Source organism: Gossypium hirsutum, chromosome A13 (assembly GCF_007990345.1).
Source record: "Gossypium hirsutum isolate 1008001.06 chromosome A13, Gossypium_hirsutum_v2.1, whole genome shotgun sequence".
Classification (NCBI taxonomy): Eukaryota; Viridiplantae; Streptophyta; class Magnoliopsida; order Malvales; family Malvaceae; genus Gossypium; species Gossypium hirsutum.
Genome location: NC_053436.1, coordinates 54,346,248 through 54,370,053, shown reverse-complemented (window position 1 = coordinate 54,370,053; position 23,806 = coordinate 54,346,248). Strand labels below are relative to the sequence as shown.

General features: G+C 36.7%; 1 protein-coding gene across 5 annotated transcripts; it reads left to right on the top strand.

The window, feature by feature from the left end:
• The first annotated feature begins 19,375 nt into the window (after positions 1–19,375).
• On the top strand, positions 19,376–23,605 carry LOC107893562 (DNA repair protein XRCC2 homolog). 5 transcript variants are annotated; one of them, XM_016818594.2, is made up of 9 exons: positions 19,376–19,937; positions 20,020–20,171; positions 20,371–20,441; positions 21,021–21,083; positions 21,408–21,545; positions 22,230–22,332; positions 22,954–22,990; positions 23,087–23,187; positions 23,286–23,605. In XM_016818594.2, the coding sequence occupies exons 1-9, from the start codon at positions 19,604–19,606 to the stop codon at positions 23,307–23,309; spliced, it is 1,023 nt and encodes a 340-aa protein (XP_016674083.1). In that variant the 5' UTR covers positions 19,376–19,603; the 3' UTR covers positions 23,310–23,605. The 5 variants fall into 5 exon arrangements, 3 of the variants coding, with proteins under 3 accessions (XP_016674083.1, XP_016674084.1, XP_040940955.1); XR_005907547.1 differs by lacking the exon at positions 22,230–22,332 and having other exon boundaries at positions 19,438–19,937; positions 23,286–23,303; XM_016818595.2 differs by lacking the exon at positions 22,954–22,990 and having other exon boundaries at positions 19,438–19,937; positions 23,056–23,187.
• Positions 23,606–23,806: the final 201 nt, after the last annotated feature.

Sequence of the window (23,806 nt, the reverse complement as noted above, 5' to 3'; positions counted from 1 at the left end):
TCATAACATGACCCATGTGTTGATTTTTGAGTTGTGTTGCAAGAACCTTTGGTTATGTTCTTATATGCCAAATTGATGATGTTTGTAGTATGTGATTTGAAATGGTTATAGATGAATATGAACTAAGAAACATGTATTATTGAGTAAGTAGAAGATAGAATGGGGTTTAAATGGGAGGTTCATTTGATTTATTTTTGTCCTTGTATGAAAAGTGGTTCTTTGTTAAGGCCGAATGAGTCGTGCTAGATTAGTTGAAAAGAATGTTCATGTTATGAGGTAATTTGAATAATTGACCGAAACATGGAAGGAAGGGCAAGATTATAAATTATGTTTGAGGGTGAAGGAATAATGAAAGTTGTATTAAGTTTAATGTGCATACTTTAGTCTAAGTGTTGAGGAGTATTCGGCTAAGATAGTTGAAATGTGGATGTTGCCGATTTTTAAATTAGATAATGGGAGTGGCTATAATGGGCATTAAGATGTTGAACTAAGAAATTAGAAGTAAATGAACTTGATAGTATTTAAGAGATAGAGGTGATAGATTAATGTTGCACATTCGGCTATGGTTAGGCATGTTGATGATCTTATCTTGATTTAGATAATTAGGCATAAAAGGGTGGTAAAGGGGATGAAATTGTCGAATGATTAGTAGGGTAACAAAAGAAGCATTCGGCCATCACTTGAGAGCTTGTGTGATGTTGGGTTTAAAATTAGTAAAGGTAACTTACCTAATGCATGTGCATGTGTGATTAGATTTTTGATGATATGGTAGTTGCATGAGGTTATTAGCCGAATATACTAACATACATATACATGTGAAATTGGATTGTAAATATTTAGCAAGGTGGTTAAACTAGTTAAATTATTGATTAAGCTCAAGGAGTTAAAGGAGGTGAATCGAGCAAAGGCAAAGAAAAGGTCATCGAGTAGCCGAGTTGGAACCGTCTTACCCAACACGAGGTAAGTCATTAAGCATATAGTTGGTATTAATTCAAATGGTCATAACGTTTATGTAATGATGCTGAATGGAATGAATAAATATATATATGCATGTACGTATGTGATGATGAAAGTGTTGAATGAAAAGAAAAGAGGTGAGATGTATTGAGTTGTTGATCTCGGCACTAAATGTGCGAGTATAAACATTTATGACCACGAGATTGGCGCTACGTGTGCGGGTTTAAATTGTGCAGCACTAAGTGTGCGAATTGACTATGTAGCACTAAGTGTGCGAGTTTGACTATGTAGCACTAAGTGTGCGAATTGACTATGTAGCACTAAGTGTGCGAGTTTGACTATGTAGCACTAAGTGTGCGAGTTGACTATGTAGCACTAAGTGTGCGAGTTTGATTATGTAGCACTAAGTGTGCGAGTTGATTATATAGCACTAAGTGTGCGGACTTAATATATATTCTTGAATCATTATGGACACTAAGTGTGCGACGCTATTGAGTCGATCACGGACAGCGGATCGGGTAAGTGTCTTGAGTTCATGGCTAATAGGTGCTGTGTCTATACTTGGTGTTGAGCTTGGTAAGTTTGAACCTATGTGACAAATATACTTGAAGTCACGTACATGAAATTTATCGTAGAATGGGTGAAAGGCCGTTTAGTTGTATGTTTGTAACGAAAATAAAATGATTTATGAAAATGCCTCGAATATCCTATTGATGAGTATGTGGATTGTGAATGCATAAATTGGTATGAAATTAAACCGATAGGTCGGAGGAACTATGGTATGGTTCGGAATGGATGGAGTAATTAGCCTCGTTCCATTCTGTTTTCTCTTGTGATAATGTTATTGATGGATGGTAGTGCATAGCTTATGACTTACTGAGTTATAAACTCACTCGGTGTTTCCTTGTCACCTATTCTAGGTTTCTTGGACACATCTCTTTTTGCGTGGTCGGGCCGTCATCGAAGTCATCACACCGGATAGCAAGTTTTGGTACTTTCTTCTTAGTCGGCTTAGGAGAATATTTCGGCATGTATAGGCTATTATGTTGTGTTTGAACTTTAGTATGTAAACTTTAAGCCATGCGAAAATGGAATGAATGTTCGATTGAGTTGGATCAAGGAGTAGGCATGAAATGGACCTAGTTACTTTCGTAACAGATGCTGGCAGCAGCAGTGACATGAGATTGAAAAATCACTAAAAAATAGTAGGAGTGGAATTAATTGATGAATAAATTATGTATTGGAAGCTCGATGAGTCTATTTTCATATAGAAGCAACGAAAAGATCATATGGACAGTATGTTAAGAGATATTCAGGTTCTCGTGAGACAGGGCCAGAACGGTTTCTGGATTTCCTGTTCCAACTTTGGAAATTCATTATAAATCAACCAGAGATAATTAGGAGTCATACCATATATGTATAGATTCCTCTCTGAGTCTAGTTTCTATAGAAACAAACGGCATCAGTGTTGAAACTCTGTGCAGGGAGATATCCAAGTCGTAATGCACAAAGGTCAATGTAGTCGATCCCTGTAACATGGGAGACTTTGACTAATAAACTGTACTAATTGGTCCAACCAAAAATTCTAGAAAAAAATGTGTAGATGGGCATATGAGTCTATTTTCAGGGAAAATTTACGGAACTGGATTTCGAGTTGCAGAACTCGAGATATGATTTTTTTAGAGACTAGTACGCAGACTGGCAGCTTGTCTGGAAATTTTTTTTTTAAGTGGGTTGAAGTCTGTTAACACCTCGTGTTCGACTCCGGCGACGGCCTCGGGTTCGGGGTGTTACATTTGATTGGTATCAGAGCTATGGTTTAGTCGGTTCTAGGACTACCATAGCACGTATGAGTCTAGCTATACATGCCGAATGTTAATGTTTAACTGTGTGATGACTTCTGACGGTTAAAATTTATGTTTTGATTAGTAAATGGATCCCGGTGCAGAGAGAACCTTGGCGGATGACATTGAAAGTGTAGCGACTGCTCTTGCACAAGGGACGCCGCCTGTTGAACCTCAGTCATCTGCGAATAATCAAGGTGAGGGGCTAAACAAGCCTTCTTTACCATGATGAATGAATGGGTCGCGCAGTATGCCCGAACCAATCCGGCTGTCCAACAATTCCCGAATTTGAATAATCCACCCCCGGAGCCAGTAATGCCATCAGTTGCTGATCCTGTGAGGCTGAGTAAGCCACCTGTAGACTTGATTAGGAAGCACGGGGCTGAGGAGTTCAGGGCCATAGTTACTGATGATGCTGAAAGGGCCGAGTTCTGGCTTGATAACACCATTCGGGTGTTTGATGAACTGTCATGCACACCCGATGAATGTCTAAAGTGTGCTATATCCTTGTTGCGGGACTCAGCCTACTATTGGTGGAGGACCCTGATTTCCATAGTCCCAAACGAACGAGTAACTTGGGACTTCTTTCAGACGGAATTTCGAAAGAAATATATTAGTCAACGGTTCATTGATCAAAAGCGTAAGGAATTCTTGGAACTTAAGCAAGGCCGTATGACAGTATCTGAATACGAACATGAATTCGTAAGACTCAGTAGGTATGCCCGGGAGTGTGTAGCTGATGAGGTTGCTATGTGCAAAAGATTCGAAGAAGGATTGAATGAAGATTTAAAGCTACTAATGGGTATTTTGGAAATAAAATAATTCGTAACACTAGTCGAACGAGCCTGCAAGGCGGAAGAACTTGGAAAGGAGAAGAAGAAGGCTGAATTTGAGGCTAGAGACTATCGTAAAAGATCGACGGGTAAAGCTCCATTCTCAGCCGTAAAGAAGTTCAGGGAGGACACTAATAAGTCGAGGACGACTGCGGGAATTTCCATCAGAGCAAGACCATCGACGGACTCCCGAGCTACTTCGGTAGCTAGTGTGGGCAATAATCGTCTAGAGAAACCTGAATGTCCCCAATGTGGAAGACGACACATAGGTGAATGTTGGGGTAAGACTATTAACAGGGCCTGTTACGGATGCGGTTCGAAGGACCACTTCATTAGAGATTGCACGGAGCTTGATGAGAAGAATAAGATTCAAGGTGCAAGACCTAGTGGAGTGACAACTAGAGGTAGACCACCGAGAATTTTAGGAGGTAGGGGTGGTAGTCAGAGAGGGACCTCTGATACGGCTGTTCGAGCCGAGAATCGTACTCCTGCTAGAGCATATGCCATTCGCGCACGAGAGGAGGCATCCTCCCCTGACGTCATCACTGGTACCTTTACTCTCTTTGATACTAATGTGATTGCATTGATTGACCCTGGCTCTACTCATTCATATGTATGTGAAACCTTAGCATCCAGTAAGACTCTACCTGTTGAGTCTACTGAGTTCGTAATTCGGGTGTCAAATCCCTTGGGTCGTTACGTGCTTGTCGACAAAGTGTGTAAGAGATGTCCCCTAGTAATTCGAGGTTCTTGTTTTCCGGCGGACTTGATGCTTTTGCCGTTTGATGAATTTGATGTTATTCTTGGTTTGGATTGGTTGACCGCGCATGATGCGGTTGTGAATTGCAAAAGTAAGACTATCGATTTGAGGTGCGCAAATAACGAGATAATCCGAGTTGAGTCTGCGGACTTAAGGGGGTTGCCAGCTGTAATATCAGCAATGTTGGCCCAGAAATATGTAAGAAAAGGGTGCGAAGCATACCTTGCGTATGTACTTGATGACAAAGAGTTAGAAAAGAAACCCGAATCTGTGCCGGTGGTTTGTGAATACCCGGATGTGTTTCCTGAAGAGTTACCGGGTTTGCCACCTGTTCGGGAGATAGAGTTTGGTATTGAGCTTGTACCTGGAACTACGCCAATTTCGATAGCTCCGTATCGTATGGCACTAACCTAGTTAAAAGAATTGAAAGCTCAATTGCAAGAGTTGACGGATAGAGGTTTCGCTCGACCGAGTTTCTCACCTTGGGGTGCACCAGTATTGTTCGTGAAAAAGAAGGACGGAACCATGAGGTTGTGCATTGACTATCGTCAACTGAATAAAGTGACGATAAAGAATAAGTATCCGTTACAGCGTATCGATTATTTGTTCGACCAACTGAAGGGAGCCTCAATGTTCTCAAAAATAGATCTGAGATCGGGCTATTATCAGTTGCGAATTCGAGAATCGGACATACCCAAAACTGCCTTCAGGATGAGATATGGTCACTACGAGTTCTTAGTGATGCCGTTTGGGCTCACTAATGCCCCTGCGGTATTTATGGATTTGATGAATCGGATCTTTAGACCATATTTGGATCGGTTCGTAGTTGTGTTCATTGATGACATCTTGGTCTATTCAAGAGATGAGATCGAACATGCTGAACACTTGAGATTAGTGTTGCAAGTTTTGCGGGATAAGAAGTTATATGCTAAGTTCAGTAAGTGTGAGTTCTGGTTAAGAGAGGTTAGCTTCTTGGGTCATGTGGTATCCGCATCGGGTATTCGAGTTGACCCGAACAAAATCTCAGCCATACTTAACTGGAAACCTCCGAGAAGTATTACTGAGGTTCGGAGCTTTTTGGGACTCGCCGGTTATTACCGACGATTTGTCAAAGGTTTCTCGATGATAGCCACACCAATGACGAAGCTACTTCAAAAGGATGCTAAGTTTGAATGGACGGAGAAATGTCAGAAAGGCTTCGATCAACTGAAAACTCATTTGACTGAAGCTCCAATTTTAGTGCAACCCGAATCAGGCAAAGAGTTTGTCATTTATAGTGACGCATCCCTACTCGGGTTGGGTTGCGTATTGATGCAAGAAGGTCGAGTTGTGGCCTATGCGTCGAGACAATTGAAGCCACACGAGAGAAATTATCCAACCCATGATCTCGAGCTAGCCGCCATCGTATTTTCTTTGAAAATATGGCGACATTATTTGTTTGGCGAAAAGTGCCATGTATTTTCGGATCACAAAAGTCTCAAATATTTGATGACTCAAAGAGACTTAAATCTACGACAAAGACGTTGGCTTGAGTTGTTGAAAGATTACGAGCTTGTCATTGATTACCACCCGAGAAAGGCTAATGTGGTTGCGGACGCCTTAAGCCGAACATCGCTGTTTGCTTTACGAGCGATGAATGTGCACTTGTCTGTTCTACCCGACAATGTGTTAGTAGCTAAATTAAAGGCCAAACCATCATTGATTCATCAAATTAGTGAAGCTCAGAAAGTCGAAGATGAATTGGTTGCAAAACGGGCTGAATGTATTCCGAATATGGAATCCGAATTTCAAATTGATGATGACGATTGTTTGAGGTTCAGAAGTCGGTTGTGTGTTCCAAGAAATTTAGAACTCATTTCGATGATTCTGAACGAAGCTCATTGTAGCCGAATGTCAATTCACCCGGGGAGTACGAAAATGTACAACGATTTGAAACGACGGTTTTGGTGGCATGGTATGAAACGGGACATCTCCGACTTTGTTTCGAGACGTTTAATATGTCAACAAGTGAAAGCGAAACATCAAGTGCCTTCAAAATTACTTCAGCCGATCATGATACCCGAGTGGAAATGGGATCGAGTCACAATGGACTTTGTGTCCGGACTACCATTGTCAACAAGTAAGAAGGATGCGATTTGGGTTGTTGTTGATAGACTGACTAAGTCGGCTCACTTTATCCCTGTGCGTACGGATTTTTCATTGGATAAACTAGCCGAATTGTATGTTTCTCAGATTGTGAGATTACATGGAGTACCTATTTCTATCGTGTCGGATAGAGATCCGAGATTCACCTCGCGATTTTGGAAGAAATTGCAAGAAGCGTTGGGTACCAAGCTGCATTTTAGCACCGCTTTTCATCCACAAACCGATGGTCAATCCGAGCGGATGATTCAGATACTTGAGGATATGTTGAGATGTTGCATCCTCGAGTTTAGTGGTTCATGGGAACGGTATTTATCTTTGATTGAATTCGCTTACAACAATAGTTTTCAATCAAGTATTAAGATGGCACCTTACGAGGCTTTGTACGGTCGTAAATGCCGTACACCATTGTTTTGGACCGAGCTCGGTGAAAGTAAAATTTTCGGAGTTGATTTGATTAAAGATGCCGAACAGAAAGTAAAGGTAATCCGTGAAAGTCTGAAGGCAGCCACAGATCGTCAGAAATCGTATGCGGACTTGAAACGAAAGGACATTGAATATCAGGTGGGAGATAAAGTGTTCCTTAAAGTTTCGCCTTGGAAAAAGGAACTCAGGTTTGGCCGTAAGGGCAAGTTGAGCCCGAGATTCATTGGGCCGTACGAAATCTCCGAACGAGTTGGTCCGGTTGCATATAGATTGATTTTGCCCCCTGAACTTGAAAGGATACACGATGTCTTTCATGTTTCGATGCTTCGACGCTATAGATCTGATCCTTCGCACATAATTAGTCTGTCGGAGGTTGAAATTCAAGCCGATATGAGTTATGAAGAAGAGCCGATGTGTATCCTAGCTCGTGAAGTGAAGGAGTTGCGGAACAAAAGGGTTCCGTTAGTAAAGGTGTTATGGCTCAAACACGGGATCGAGGAAGCTACTTGGGAAACCGAGAGTTCGATGAAAGAACGATACCCAAACCTATTTAGTGGGGGAGAGTTGTGACAGCCCTAATGTGACCCTAGTCGGAAAGTGGTTTCGGGACCACAAGACCGAGTCGTAAAATAATTAATTGCTATATTCTATGCTTATTATGTGTGAACGTGAGTATGTGGAAGTTTCATTCCCTAATTTTACCAATTGCATGAGAAATTGTTAATAGGGATCGATTTGAGACATGGTGAAAATATGATAGTCCAATTTAAAATGGTCTATTAGTGCATGTACCAAAAAGAGTGGACTTGCATGTCAAATAGACCATTTTTGAATGTGAATGGCCGGCCAACATACGCATGCATTATGGTGTTCCCTTGTCTTCATTTTTTTATATTTGGTGGGAATTATGTATAATAAATTTATATTAGTAAGTGGTGATAAAAACAAAGTTCCATCATCTTTTCTATCATCTTGCCGAAACCATAAGGAAAAGAAAAGAAAAATGGAAGCTAGGACATTCGGCCAAGTGAGTTTATAGATTAAGGTATGATATCATGTGGTTCTTTTGGCATTTTTTTTGTGAAGTTGAGTTGTTTTGATGCTCATAACATGACCCATGTGTTGATTTTTGAGTTGTGTTGCAAGAAACCTTTGGTTATGTTCTTATATGCCAAATTGATGATGTTTTGTAGTATGTGATTTGAAATGGTTATAGATGAATATGAACTAAGAAACATGTATTATTGAGTAAGTAGAAGATAGAATGGGGTTTAAATGGGAGGTTCATTTGATTTATTTTTGTCCTTGTATGAAAAGTGGTTCTTTGTTAAGGCCGAATGAGTCGTGCTAGATTAGTTGAAAAGAATGTTCATGTTATGAGGTAATTTGAATAATTGACCGAAACATGGAAGGAAGGGCAAGATTTATAAATTATGTTTGAGGGTGAAAGGAATAATGAAAGTTGTATTAAGTTTAATGTGCATACTTTAGTCTAAGTGTTGAGGAGTATTCGGCTAAGATAGTTGAAATGTGGGTGTTGCCGATTTTTAAATTTAGATAATGGGAGTGGCTATAATGGGCATTAAGATGTTGAACTTAAGAAATTAGAAGTAAATGAACTTGATAGTATTTAAGAGATAGAGGTGATAGATTAATGTTGCACATTCGGCTATGGTTAGGCATGTTGATGATCTTATCTTGATTTAGATAATTAGGCATAAAAGGGTGGTAAAGGGGATGAAATTGTCGAATGATTAGTAGGGTAACAAAAGAAGCATTCGGCCATCACTTGAGAGCTTGTGTGATGTTGGGTTTAAAATTAGTAAAGGTAACTTACCTAATGCATGTGCATGTGTGATTAGATTTTTGATGATATGGTAGTTGCATGAGGTTATTAGCCGAATATACTAACATACATATACATGTGAAATTGGATTGTAAATATTTAGCAAGGTGGTTAAACTAGTTAAATTATTGATTAAGCTCAAGGAGTTAAAGGAGGTGAATCGAGCAAAGGCAAAGAAAAGGTCATCGAGTAGCCGAGTTGGAACCGTCTTACCCAACACGAGGTAAGTCATTAAGCATATAGTTGGTATTAATTCAAATGGTCATAACGTTTATGTAATGATGCTGAATGGAATGAATAAATATATATATATATGCATGTACGTATGTGATGATGAAAGTGTTGAATGAAAAGAAAAGAGGTGAGATGTATTGAGTTGTTGATCTCGGCACTAAATGTGCGAGTATAAACATTTATGACCACGAGATTGGCGCTACGTGTGCGGGTTTAAATTGTGTAGCACTAAGTGTGCGAATTGACTATGTAGCACTAAGTGTGCGAGTTTGACTATGTAGCACTAAGTGTGCGAATTGACTATGTAGCACTAAGTGTGCGAGTTTGACTATGTAGCACTAAGTGTGCGAATTGACTATGTAGCACTAAGTGTGTGAGTTTGACTATGTAGCACTAAGTGTGCGAATTGACTATGTAGCACTAAGTGTGCGAGTTTGACTATGTAGCACTAAGTGTGCGAGTTGACTATGTAGCACTAAGTGTGCGAGTTTGATTATGTAGCACTAAGTGTGCGAGTTGATTATATAGCACTGAGTGTGCGGACTTAATATATATTCTTGAATCATTATGGACACTAAGTGTGCGACGCTATTGAGTCGATCACGGACAGCGGATCGGGTAAGTGTCTTGAGTTCATGGCTAATAGGTGCTGTGTCTATACTTGGTGTTGAGCTTGGTAAGTTTGAACCTATGTGACAAATATACTTGAAGTCACGTACATGAAATTTATCGTAGAATGGGTGAAAGGCCGTTTAGTTGTATGTTTGTAACGAAAATAAAATGATTTATGAAAATGCCTCGAATATCCTATTGATGAGTATGTGGATTGTGAATGCATAAATTGGTATGAAATTAAACCGATAGGTCGGAGGAACTATGGTATGGTTCGGAATGGATGGAGTAATTAGCCTCGTTCCATTCTGTTTTCTCTTGTGATAATGTTATTGATGGATGGTAGTGCATAGCTTATGACTTACTGAGTTATAAACTCACTCGGTGTTTCCTTGTCACCTATTCTAGGTTTCTTGGACACATCTCTTTTTGCGTGGTCGGGCCGTCATCGAAGTCATCACACCGGATAGCAAGTTTTGGTACTTTCTTCTTAGTCAGATTAGGAGAATATTTCGGCATGTATAGGCTATTATGTTGTGTTTGAACTTTAGTATGTAAACTTTAAGCCATGCGAAAATGGCATGAATGTTCGATTGAGTTGGATCAAGGAGTAGGCATGAAATGGACCTAGTTACTTTCGTAACAGATGCTGGCAGCAGTAGTGACATGAGATTGAAAAATCACTAAAAAATAGTAGGAGTGGAATTAATTGATGAATAAATTATGTATTGGAAGCTCGATGAGTCTATTTTCATATAGAAGCAACGAAAAGATCATATGGACAGTATGTTAAGAGATATTCAGGTTCTCGTGAGACAGGGCCAGAACGGTTTCTGGATTTCCTGTTTTGACTTTGGAAATTCATTATAAATCAACCAGAGATAATTAGGAGTCATACCATATATGTATAGATTCCTCTCTGAGTGTAGTTTCTATAGAAACAAACGGAATCAGTGTTGAAACTCTGTGCAGGGAGATATCCAAGTCGTAATGCACAAAGGTCAATGTAGTCGATCCCTGTAACATGGGAGAATTTGACTAATAAACTGTACTAATTGGTCCAACCAAAAATTCTAGAAAAAAATGTGTAGATGGGAATATGAGTCTATTTTCAGGGAAAATTTACAGAACTGGATTTCGAGTTTCAGAACTCGAGATATGATTTTTTTAGCGGCTAGTACGCAGACTGGCAGCTTGTCTGGAAATTTTTTTTTTAAGTGGGTTGAAGTCTGTTAACACCTCGTGTTCGACTCCGGCGACGGCCTCGGGTTCGGGGTGTTACATCGAAGGTCTATTCAAGGGACAATATGACCAATTTTGGAAATAAATAGTAATAAATATGAATTATCTGTAATTGTTCTGTAAACTCTGGTAATACTTCATAACCCTATTCCAACGACGGATACGAGTTAGGGGTGTTACAACATGCATTGATTTTTTTAATATATTTGTACAAACTGCTTTTATATTGTTTCATTTAATAAAAAATATGTTGTTCTGAATATTTTTGTACAAATTATTTTTATATTGTGTCATTTAATAAAATAGAAGTTCTTTTGAATACGACAATACAAATTATTTTTATATAGTTTCATTTAATAAATTAGGAACTATTTCGATTTGGACACGTTTAAATTGTATGACCCGAGTTCCTACACATTCGTACAACTTTTGTTGGTTCATTCTTTCCCGGATATCTATATTACCACATATTCTAGTCGAGCATGGTCGACCTTTTGGTTTGCAACGGAATTCTCTATCCGGTAATAACTTAAACAGAGCAAGCGATACAGACGGTCACTTACGTTCATCTGGGACTAGGGGGAATACGTGTCTCCACAAGTTGTACATATATTCTACTTTGTACACTTCTCGACATAGCTTATGGGATCCAAATGGAGATTCTGACAAGCTGCAATTACATGAGTGCATGGATAACAAAGTGCGTCAAACCTCCCACAGTTGCAAGTCCTATTTCTCAGGTCTACACGATATTGTCCTTCGGTAGTACCTTGGTTCGGTTTGTCGAACTCCGTCACACGAAACCATAGGTTGCAACGATCGTGACACACTGTGCGCATAGAATTGGCTCACGCCTTGGCCTTATTAATTTCTTGCATTACCTTCCATAACCATACATGGCCTCCCCGCATTTGGCCTTTATAACTCGATGCTCGCTTTAGAAATAGTGCCACCAAACTGAAGTATGTCTCTTGCACAATCGAGGTTATCAGCAAATGACGTGTTCCTTTTAGAACAGAATTGATGCATTTAGCCAGGTTTGAGGTCATATGACCATATCGTAGGACGTCGTTGTATGATTGTTTCCACTGATCGAAAGGTATGTTATAGAGGTAGTTTGCACCCTGATTGTTAATTGATTGCAAAATCGCCAACATGTCATGAAAACAGTCCTTATTGATCTCGTACCCTGTCCATAAAATTGGATAGCGATAATTACATACCACTCTTCCATTCAGAAAATTTTGAATATTACAAACCAAATAATATTGGTGGCAATTAAATACTCATGTTGGTCACTTGTCATCTTTTCAGTGGTAGACCAATATTGCCTGTAGTAGTTGGACACAATGTGCTTTAGACAATATCGATGGTGTGTACAATCCCGTAGGCTTCCCTATCGCTCAATTACGACTAGTATTTCAGTGCCCCCGTCCAATATAACGTAAATATTAGTTTGGGGCAGACATGCCTCCTCAACCTAGAAAGAAAAAAATCACAGTCGTCATTTGACTCTCCTAGTGTTATTGTAAATGCAATTGGAAGGATCCTCCCATCACCATCTTGTGCCATAGCTAGCAATAGTCGATGGGTATATATACCATACATAAAGGTACCATTAATTTGTACCAATGGCTTACAGTACATAAATGCGTCCCGACATTGCTTAAAGCTTCAGAATAGACTCTTGAACACTTGGCATCCACGAACAATCATTGTAGTACGCAGGAACCGTTTTAAGGTCTATTACACCTAACACTACTGCCACACCTCATTGTATGAAGTGTCCCACCCACTGTACATCTTATCCAATGCCTTTTTCTTAGCTGTCCAAGCCTTGCGATAAGAAGGCATGTACTTGAATTGGCTATGAACATTGTCAATTAAGACCGACACAGTAGTCTTGGGATCCACTTTTACCATCGGTAGTATTAAGCTCGCTATCATATCTAAATCCATATTGGGATGATCTTGTAAAACACCTATCAGCCCATGAGTACGTTATATAATGCAATATTAAATAATAACAATAATATTAAAAAACCTTAAACACCTAATGATATTGTATCGACAACACAAGTATGTGGAACTTTGCACTTCTTTATCTCCTACAACCCTATCATCTTCTTAACCGAAGCCATGATTTTTCACGAACATGTATCGACTCGCACTACACACTTGGCTTCAAATTTCTCAAATTTGGATTTAACCACGTGGTAGTTAACCCCGTTCATGATGCTATATTGCTTCAATGCACTGAGAAATCCATCCTTATTGGAAAATTCCTTACCAAATTCCAATTCACCCGAATCTAATGACAAACTTGTGTGATTGTGCCTCCTGTGTGGTAGATCTAAAAACTTTAACGCATCATCTGCCGATAGATTGACATTATGCATGTGGGCTGGAGGCGAGTACGTCATGAATTACAAATCTTATTCTTCTTCATCTGAACCCCTTCACCGTCTTCAGGTTCGGTTGGAATAGGCTCCTGTTTAGAAGATCATGTAACTTCTACACCATTGAGACTGAGCTCTCGGGGTGGATACACATCGAACTCATCATCTGACCTACTAACATCTACAATGTACGAGGTCCCCTTGCCGGTAGACATTGTAGAGAGTACATAATCCCTTATCATGGACGTTTCATAACGTCCCCAATCAGATGTGGATTGCCAACCACTAGAAGTTGATGCTATTCTCTAGTACGTATTTCTAGCATTGAACATCGATCCACCGAAGTGCATGTCTCATCCACTAACAGAGTGTCGTATAGAGGTCGCATTTTCCATATTGCCACAAAAACGGACGCTTTCGTGTTTTGCCTCCCACTAACGGGGTGTCAGGCAGGGGTCGTGTATTCTTATCGAATAATAGTAGATGTTAAAGTCGCAAGTGCTTTATTTGGCGATGAAAATTCCACATATAACTCAAGATAAGGTGATCCACTAGTGAGATGAGTCTGCATCATCACCTCCAAGCCACGAGTATCTTTGATATCAAATGAGTCATATGTCATGGGATTAACTGAAGCACAAAATCGACACTTAATAAACAAAACTCTCATCGGCATCGTTCCGAAGATTTTGTGCCTAGTTCTTTTACGAAGTTCTATCAAATCTATGTTCTGGATAAAAACCAGTCGCGTTGTGTTATCAATAAAAAACAATGTTGTTCTCGGTGTCATAGACCTCACCGTCGTAGTAAATAACAGTATTAATACGTTCACTCATTTTCAACCAAATTATCTATCGAAAGAAATTCAAATAAAAAAGCATTATGCAAAAATATAATGATTTGTATAAATATTAATACGATAAATCAACTTATACCTTCTCAACTTCTTTAATTTCTATTCTTTTGAACTTCTTCAATTTCTCTTGCTGTAACTTATGCAACAAGAGAATGAAATTTGGCTCCTTTATAGCCTAAGGGATAGTGGGATGCATTATCACCAGCACTACTGAAAAAAGCTTCCAGCTGGGAACTTTTTTCAGTACTTTTGCTGACAGTGCATCCTGATTGAAGCGTTTTTTAACCTATTTTTTCAAAACTATCTCAAAATTATTTTTTCAGAATCAATTGTACAAAAAAAAAGCGTCCAACTAGGAGCCTTTTTTAGTACTTTTGCTGACATTGTATCTTGCTTGAAGCGTTTTTTAACCTATTTTTTAGAACCATCTTCTCAAAATTATTTTTCAAAATCAATTGTAATAAAAAAGCATCCAGTTGGAAGCTTTTTTTGTATATTTACTGATTGTACCAAAAAAAAACAAAATTCATCTCGTCAAAATAATTTTTTCAGAACACATCACTTATGTAACGCCCCGTACCAGAGACCGTTGCCGGAGTCGAACACGAGGTGTTAACGGACTTAATTCATTAATTAAACAGCTCATACAATTCATTTTAAAATTTTCAGACAAGCTGGCTAACTGCATCACAGTCGCTTTAAAAATCATATCTCGAGTTACGAAACTCGAAATCCAATTCCGTAAATTTTTCCTGAAACTAGATTCATATATCTATCTACTAATTGTTTTCTAGAATTTTTGGTTGGGCCAATTAGTACAGTTTATTAGTTAAATTCTCCCCTGTTTCAGGGTTCAACTACTCTGACATCTGTGTATTACGAATTAGATATCTCCCTGTACAGAGATTCAATGACTATGCCGTTTGTCTCTAATAAAACTAGACTCAATAAGGAATCTGTAAATATAAAGCATGACTTCTAATTATCTTTGTAAAATTTATGGTGAATTTCCAAAGTCAGAACAGGGGATCCAAAAATCGCTCTGGCCCTGTTTCACAAAAATTTAAACATCTCATAAAATATAGCTCATATACCTGTTTCGCTTCTTCCATATGAAAATAGACTCATCAAGCTTTGATTCCATAACTTATTCATTATTTAATTTCATTTATACTATTTTTAGTGATTTTTCAAATTCACGTCACTACTGCTGTCTGAATCTATTTTATGGTAAATTTTACCTATTTCATGGTTTCCATGGATTAGCTAGCAATTTGACATACATAACACCAAATATGATCATGATTAGCCATTCCAACGGCTAATCATTACCAAGCATTTCCATACCACTCAATAACCATATCATAAGACCATATATACAAAATGATTAAAATGCTATACATGCCATACTCAAAATATACAAGCCATTATGCCAAGATGGTATACGGATAGTGTGAGCGAGCCTCCGACCGTTCCTGATTTCCGAGCTGGCTTGTCAAAACTACAAGGAATGAAAAGGAGGGAGTAAGCATAAATGCTTAATAAGTTCACATGCAAATAGCAAGTAACATAACCATATAAGCAAACATAAAACATCATTTGCATAATCATCACCAAGACATTCATATCACATTTTCATTTATCATCTTACCATATTGTTGTTATATCGATTTTTCAACCCGAGGGTTAAGTACATACCTATTCAAAGTACCCATTTTACAACACTTACCAATACGTCCCTTTCATCTTGAGTATTCCTCCATTTCAGTAGAACTTTACCCGTTGAACACATCGGAATATAATTCGGATACATGGAAAGTTTGCACATAAGTGCCACATATGTAGCCAAGCTACCATGTAACCCGCCCATAAGTGAACTCGGGCTCAACTCAACGAGCTCGGGCGTTCGCATCCATGAGTGAACTCGGACTCAACTCAACGAGTTCGGATGCCTAGTTACATCTCACAAACTCGGACTCAACTCAACGAGTTCGGACATTTGCATCCATAAGTGAACTCGGACTCAAGTCAACGAGTTCGGATGCCCAAATATCCCAGTGACATGTCACTCGTATCCTAATCCATTCTTAAGGCTCAACGGGACATTTTTCCCAATCATATGTCGCAACCATCTTCTATGGAATGTCGATACCGATACTCGGTAGTATTTCACATTTTCCAAGTATATCACATAATTTGACATATTATCAAACAATTGTCACAAGTATGATATTTCATAATAATTATCATATCATTTAAATAACATTAAAACATTTAAAACAATAACTATGTTACCAACATTTACATATGAACTTACCTTGTATGCGAAAATGGCTACTTTTACCATTTCGTCCACAACTTGGTATTTTCCCCATTTTAGCCCGAATTTCAGTTTTCCTTACTCTATCATTTAAAATATAGTCTAATTAGGACTCACATTATTCAAATTGACCCAAAATCATATTTTGGAAAAATTACAATTTTGCCCCTAAACTTTTGCATATTTACATTTTTTCCCCAAAGCTCGTAAATTAAACTTCAGCCTATTTTCTTATGTTTTATGACATGCTGATCATTTTTCCCTTCTATGGCAACATCAAATTCTCACTTTAACATGTACTTATGACTATTAGGTATTTTTACCGATTAAGCCCTTTTTGCTCGTTTTCACTTAAAACCGAGTAGCACAAGTTGTCTAACATAATTTAAAACCTCATATTCTATCATAAAACACCAAAATACACAAATTTTACCTATGGGTATTTTTCCAAATATAAACCCTAGGTTAAATTATTGCTAGCATAAGCTAAATCGAGCTACCGGGACTCCAAAAACGTAAAAATCATTAAAAACGAGGCTAGAACGGACTTAAAATCGAGCTTGGAAGCTTGAAAAACCCTAGCCATGGTTTCTCCTTACTATATTCGGCCATGGGGTTGAAGATGAGCAAAATTGGCTTTTAATTTTGTATTTTAATTCATTTTACCCCTAAATGACCAAAATGCCCTTACTACTAAACTTTCCAAAATTTCCATCCATGTCCAATTTTTGTCCATAGACTTAGAAATTGGTAAAATTCTATTTAAGACCTCCTAATTAATATTTCAAAACAATTTCATACTAGAAACTTCTAGAATGCAAGTTTTGCAAATTATTCGATTTAGTCCCTAATTTCAATTTAAGCACTTTATGCATAAAATTTCTTCACGAAATTTTCACACAATCATGCAATCATATCATAGACCTCAAAATAATCATAAAATAATTATTTCTATCTCGGATTTTGTGGTCACGAAACCACTATTCCGACTAGGCCCAAAATCAGGATATTACAACTTATCTATTAAAAAACCTTAAAACTCTAAACTCAAAAATATTTTTTAAAAACCCTAAACCTTAATTTATTTATTTTTAAAAAACTCTAAACCCTAAACCCGTATTTATTTATTCTTTTTAAACCTTAAACCCTATTTTTTTCTCAAAAACCCTAACCATAAAGCCTCAAGCCCTACACATAAATTCTAAGCCCTAACATGCAAATAACCCCAAAACCCTAGAAAAACACAACTTAAAGCGCTCCCACGAGAAGGCACTTTTATGAAATTTCCCCTTAAAACGCTTCCATGTAGGCGTGTTTTGAGTTTTTTGACCCATTCCAATAAATAATCTTTTAAGTGGCTCATTTCCATAAATAATGTTAGAAATGTGCCTTTTTTAATAAAATACCCGTGAATTTGAGGAGTCGAATTTTTTTTATTAAACTATAACTTCACTTTGAAATTTATTTAATTAAAATATATTAAATGTTTTTTATTTAAATTTTTTCTCACGTTAATCTCTCTAATTCAATGCAACTATAAAATTAATTTTATTAATGACCAATAGAAATATCAAACGATAATTTTTAAGTGTAATTTTACTTAAAGGGTATTATTAAAATATTTGCTTTTGTTTATCTTAGGTTATATTTTAATCACTTATGTTTGAAATGTTACGTTTTAGCCACTTACATTATTGCGTTGTAACATTTTAGTTATTGAGCCGTTAATTTCCATTAACGTTGTAACTGTAAGATGACGTGGCACGTTAAATCATCATTTCAAACAAAAATTTTAGGTTAATTTATACAATCAGTCCCCATATTTTTTTGTTTTGAGCAATTTTATTTTTTCTTTTATGTTCTTTTAATTTTTCTTTTGTTTACTCTTTATTTTTGATTCTCTCTTGCTTCCCCCTCTATTTCCCTCCATTCTCCATTTCTTTTAACGTAGTTTTTCTATGTTTTTCATTTGTTAAAACTAGTCCCTATACTTTTATTTTTTTGAACAATTTAAATTTTTTAAGTGAGGCAAGCTTGTGGATTAGTTTTAACAAATGGACAACATAAAAAAAATTACGTTAAAAGAAATGAAAAACGGTGGAAAATAGAGGGAGAAGCAGAAGAAAATGGAAAATAAAGGAAAAAAAAGAAAGTTAAAAGAACATTAAAGAAAAAAAAACTAAATTTCTCAAAATGAAAAAAAAATATAGGGACCGATTGTAAAATTTAACCTAAAAATTTCTTTTGAAATGATGATTTAATGTGTCATGTCATTTACTATTACATTATTAATTGTAATTAACGACTCAATGACTAAAATGTTACAACACGACAACGTAAATGACTAAAACATAACATTTCAAATATAAATAACTAAAATGTAATATGAGGCAAACAAAAGTGACTAGTTTGGTAGTTTACCCTTTTACTTAACCATATTATTATTTATATATTTTACTTAGTGTTATTCATTAACATGTATTTAATTTAGTTATAAAATTATCAAAAAATTATTCATTTTATAAAGTAATAAATATTATTGTATGAATGTTTATATCAAATATATTTAAATATATATATTTGAATCTAAGACCACAGTTTTCAATATATTAACATTACCATTTTAATTGAGGAAAAATATTTGGCACATTATTAATAAAGTTTTTAGACTCCACAAACTACCGAGTCAAAAAGTTGACAAGTGTCTTATATAAGTATAGTAAAATACTAAAAAAGTAAATTATTAATATATCAAATACTAATGTTTTAACTAAAACCTTTTTCTTTTTACATCAAATTTTTATAAATATATTTATTAAATAAAATTTTTTCAACCAGGCGGTGATGCCAAATTCTAAGATATTTTAAGTATTATAAAATAAAAATTTCATGGACCTTGAAAACGAATTTGGGCTTAGAAAGAGAGTAATAGAATTCCCAATGCATGTTTAGGCCTGAATCCAAAGACTCACCCGTCCTACTCCTTCCCATACGATGGGAAACTTTACGTTTTTCCCTTTTCTGCTTTGAAACTGTAAAAGGCTAGTGCCCAGAAGCTATATCGAGCATTATGCATGAACAACAGCTTTGATAATTCCAGAAGAAACTGGTAACTTTTAGCCCAGAAACCTGATGGGTTCTCATGCCAAGGCATGGCTCGTTGAAGACGAGAGTGCAAGAGAAATGTTAGACAGGGTCCTAACGGAGCGCCCCTTCTTGCTTCTTCCCCCACTTCACAGGGTCCCTCTACGTGTCGGTAACGTTGTTGAGCTTGTAGGCCCTTCTTCTTCTTCGAAAACCCACATCTTAATCCAGGCTGCCATCACTTGTATACTTCCCAAGCTGTGGAAAGGGGTCAGTTATGGTGGATTGGGGCATTCCGCAATGTTCATTGACTTGGATTGTCGATTTGACGTTTTACGTTTCTCGGAATTGCTAAACCATAGAATCATGGAAGCAGCTAATGGTAAGTCCTTTTTCTTGATGAAAATTAGCAGTTTCAGGTCCCCAAGTTTTCTTTTACTTAAGTTCTGTTCTTATCTGTTTAGGATCAAGCAGTAAAGTAGGTTGTCACCAAAAGGATTCTGAAGCTCAGTTTGAAAGAATGAAACCTTATAATGAGGAATTGTTTGCTTTATGCATGAAACGGTTTTTGTACATCCGTTGTTATGACAGTTCTGAGTTTCTTGCGACTCTCAAGGTGAGGGCCAAATTCTTGCTGTAATATAAGCTAAGTAATTCCATGGCTTCTTTTCACGAGAACAGAAATAGGAGTACATTACGGGCAAGTCTGCTTTTAAGTCTGAAACCAACACTTGAAATTTTGAAAGAGACCAAATTGGTGCAAAGAAATGATTATAAGTTTGGTAGTTTCTGTGTGATGTTTTGCTGGATGACAGACATTACACTATCGGCTTCAAAAGGAAAGGGAAGTACATGGTGTTAATGTTCATTTGCTGTTGATTGACAGGTTTGGCATTGATCCCTATAATTCGATCCTTTGTGTTGGTTACCTTTTTTCTTCTTTCAGTTGTAGCTTTAGATTATTGATGTAACAGTTAGGAAGCATTATGGAATATCAAGTATTATAGCTGTTGAACTCAATCAGTCTCCTGAATAATTTGTGATGTTTTAAAGGAGAGCATTCAGTTGATTCAGTAATCACGATAATTGGATAAAAAGGGATCTCTTTGGAATAATCGGCAGAATTGACAAAATTACTTTGGCTAGTAGTTTCTGAAAATAAAAAGAACAGAAAAGACCCTTCTTATAAAAGCTCTAGCATATCTATATTTTGATGCTACCAACAGGTAGTTGAAGAATTATACCAAATTGTATCTCCTGAGACTGTCGAGGTTTCCTGAAACTCATTGAAATGGGATGTAAATACCAAAATTTCACAAAGCAAATATGCTGAGTTAATGAAAAGAAGTCTTGAGTTAGTTTTGAGAGGCAGAGAGAAAGAATCTAATTTGAAGTCCTTTGAAATTAGTAACAGACTGGATACTCTAAGCCCATAGCATCTGACATGTAATAAAATGTTCAACAGCATTGGAGCATTTCACTGGGTAGATCGTGGTTCATCATCTTTTCCACTGGAGTGTGATAATAGGTACTATTTAATATCTGTTGTGACAGTTTTCTAGCAATCTTTTGAAATGTTTCTTACTAATATTATATAAGAAATGATTTAACTGTTTTTTATGTTTTCCTGTATTTATCTTTAGTTTTCCTATCATTTATACTGTTTTGGATTGCCTAGTGTTCTCTTTATGGTATATGTTTATAGTTTACCCTTTTTTTATTCTTCCCCTGGGATCAGATTTAGTTGTTTTTTCTCGCCTTTTTAGCTAATTGTTTTTTTCTAAATAGCTATATGTACACATGCACGCACAGGTGTAAGTATGCAATAAAGAAATTTCTGGTTGACGTGTAGGAAAAGCTGGCATCTCCAAAATGTGTCTGAAGCTGTAGTTCAAGAGATTAGAAGGCTCCTATTAGTGCATCCCATGCTTGTGATGGCTACCAAAGCAGTTGTCTTAGGCAACAAATATTCAACAAATGAATTAACGTGGTAGGTTCCATTATACTTGTGAAAGTGGTGTTTATGCAGTTTGCAGCTTCATGTTACTCTTTAGCTGGTGGCAGAATATCATGCATTAATCTTGTACTTTAGAAGCATATCTGTTACTGGAAATTATTTTCAAAAAATGCCTGATGTAGTGTTTTAGATGCCATATTTTTCATGACTGACTATGAATGCCAAAGTTTTAGTTTGATTTAATCTGTAGTTTATACGCTTCTCTAAACTAATGTGGATGTAACAAAGTTAGCACTCCCCTTAATGTTTAAACGTAATGGAAATATGGATAAGAATGGTTAATCATGCAGACAATGAAAATGAGGTGACAAATACCTTGTTTTCCTAGTAAAACTATAGGTTTGAATTGCTCCAAAGGTTCAAGTTAAAAAGATGGGATGCTTGAAAATTCCCAGTATTCATGATGGCTATTAGATTTTGGTTTCTGTTTCAGTTTTATTTACCCTTTTTATGGTTCCCTATGCCCTTCTTTTCATGTTTTGTTTCTTATCAAGAGCAAATATCTTTGTTTAAAATATATAATGTCATTGCACTGGCCACTTAGTAGAAAAGTGCTTTCCTGAGCTTTTAATATTATCACATATAATTAGTTGTTTTTCCTTGATGGAAGTCTTATTCCTATTAGAGTTCAACGTAAATGATTAATCTGTATGTCAGGAATTATAGAAAATGGTCTGCAGTGGATAACCCGTATTCAAGAAATATAACAAGTAGTGATCAGCAACTTCCATATCGTGAGTATATGCCCGCTGCTTGGCAGGTACTGCCTTATAAGTAGGATACTTCTCCCGTGTTATGGTTTTTTTGAGGAGACATGCATGAATCTTGTCATAAGCTGACTTTTGTTTTTTAGTTCAAGTTCTAGTAGTCCCCATGCTTAGTCGGGTGTTCTGATCAGTCCGTGTACAGTCATTAATGTCATTTCAACTTTTATGAACTCTAGATTACCTAAACATTTTAAAAGTATATGATTCGAGATTATTCCATTCTTAAACGTTGAATACTGATAAAAGTTTCACAAGTAAAACTTAAGTGACAGGATGTTAACTGTGCACGTGTTAACAACTTGCTTATTCATCATCTGGTGTTGTTTTTTTAGAAATTTTGGAAAATGTTAGGATCATGTTCTTTGAACTCGCGCTTTCTCAAATAGACAAACAACATCACCTAGTTACTTGTCTTTGATAAACCATTCCGAGGTATGACATGCCATGAAATATTAAATTGATATCCTTAAAGTGTATTAAGATATGGTGGAGTCGCTGTCTTTTTTTTGTTAAATAAAATTCAGAGTAGGCATACAAGGGATTCATGCTACCATTTTCTTAAATATGACTACCTGTAGATTCTTTTAATTATAATTTCTTTCTGGTCGTTGCAGTCTTTTGTGACACACAGGATTCTCGTACGAGCTACAGGTTCTGATTTTCTTTAGTAGTGGAATTCACTAAATTGGTTGCTGTTGCTTTATTTCTTAATACAGAACATGCATCTAAGTTGTCCTTGCTATGTAGATGATGATTTGGTTAATGGTGAGCATCAAAACAACTCCATATATCTATTAAAATGGTTGCTGCCACCGCTGAATTCCTTGGACAAATTTACAGTGAGAGATGTAAGGAAACGCTTGTGCTTATTTTTTTTAACGAAGAAAGGCTAAATATCAGCGTTTCCCGTATATTATACTGGGCATAATCCGTTTGCTACTTGCAGACTGGCGTGTTCATCCTTTCTTGAACATGTGTACTGGGATGTATGACTTACTATATGTTAGTGAAGAAGAGAAAGAAGAGCGAGTGATGGAAAATATCGTAGAGAAAGGAAAGGAGATGACGAAGAAGAGAAAAGAAACTGGTGAAGCCAGGGAAGTGAAAGTTCTAGCTAAAAAGAGAAAAAGTACTCAAAAGAATCCTAGTTATTTTTCAAATGAGTAAAGTGATTTATGTGATAAGTGTATTGGTATTGTATAAAAATCATGGAGTAAAGTGTCAATGATTAATAGTTAGTTGTAGAAAAAAAAAATCTTTTAAGAATGTGTAAGCTGTTTCGGAAAAAACAACAGTAAGAGTGGCTCAACTTAGAAAGTTTACTAAAAATTATAGAAATTGAATTAGGGGTTGAGTCAAACCTAAAATTGAAGCCTAGTGACTGGGTTATATATGTATATGTATATATATAAAAAACAGTATAAGTAATGGAATTGTAGATTATGAGATAAATAAATTTAAGTGAGG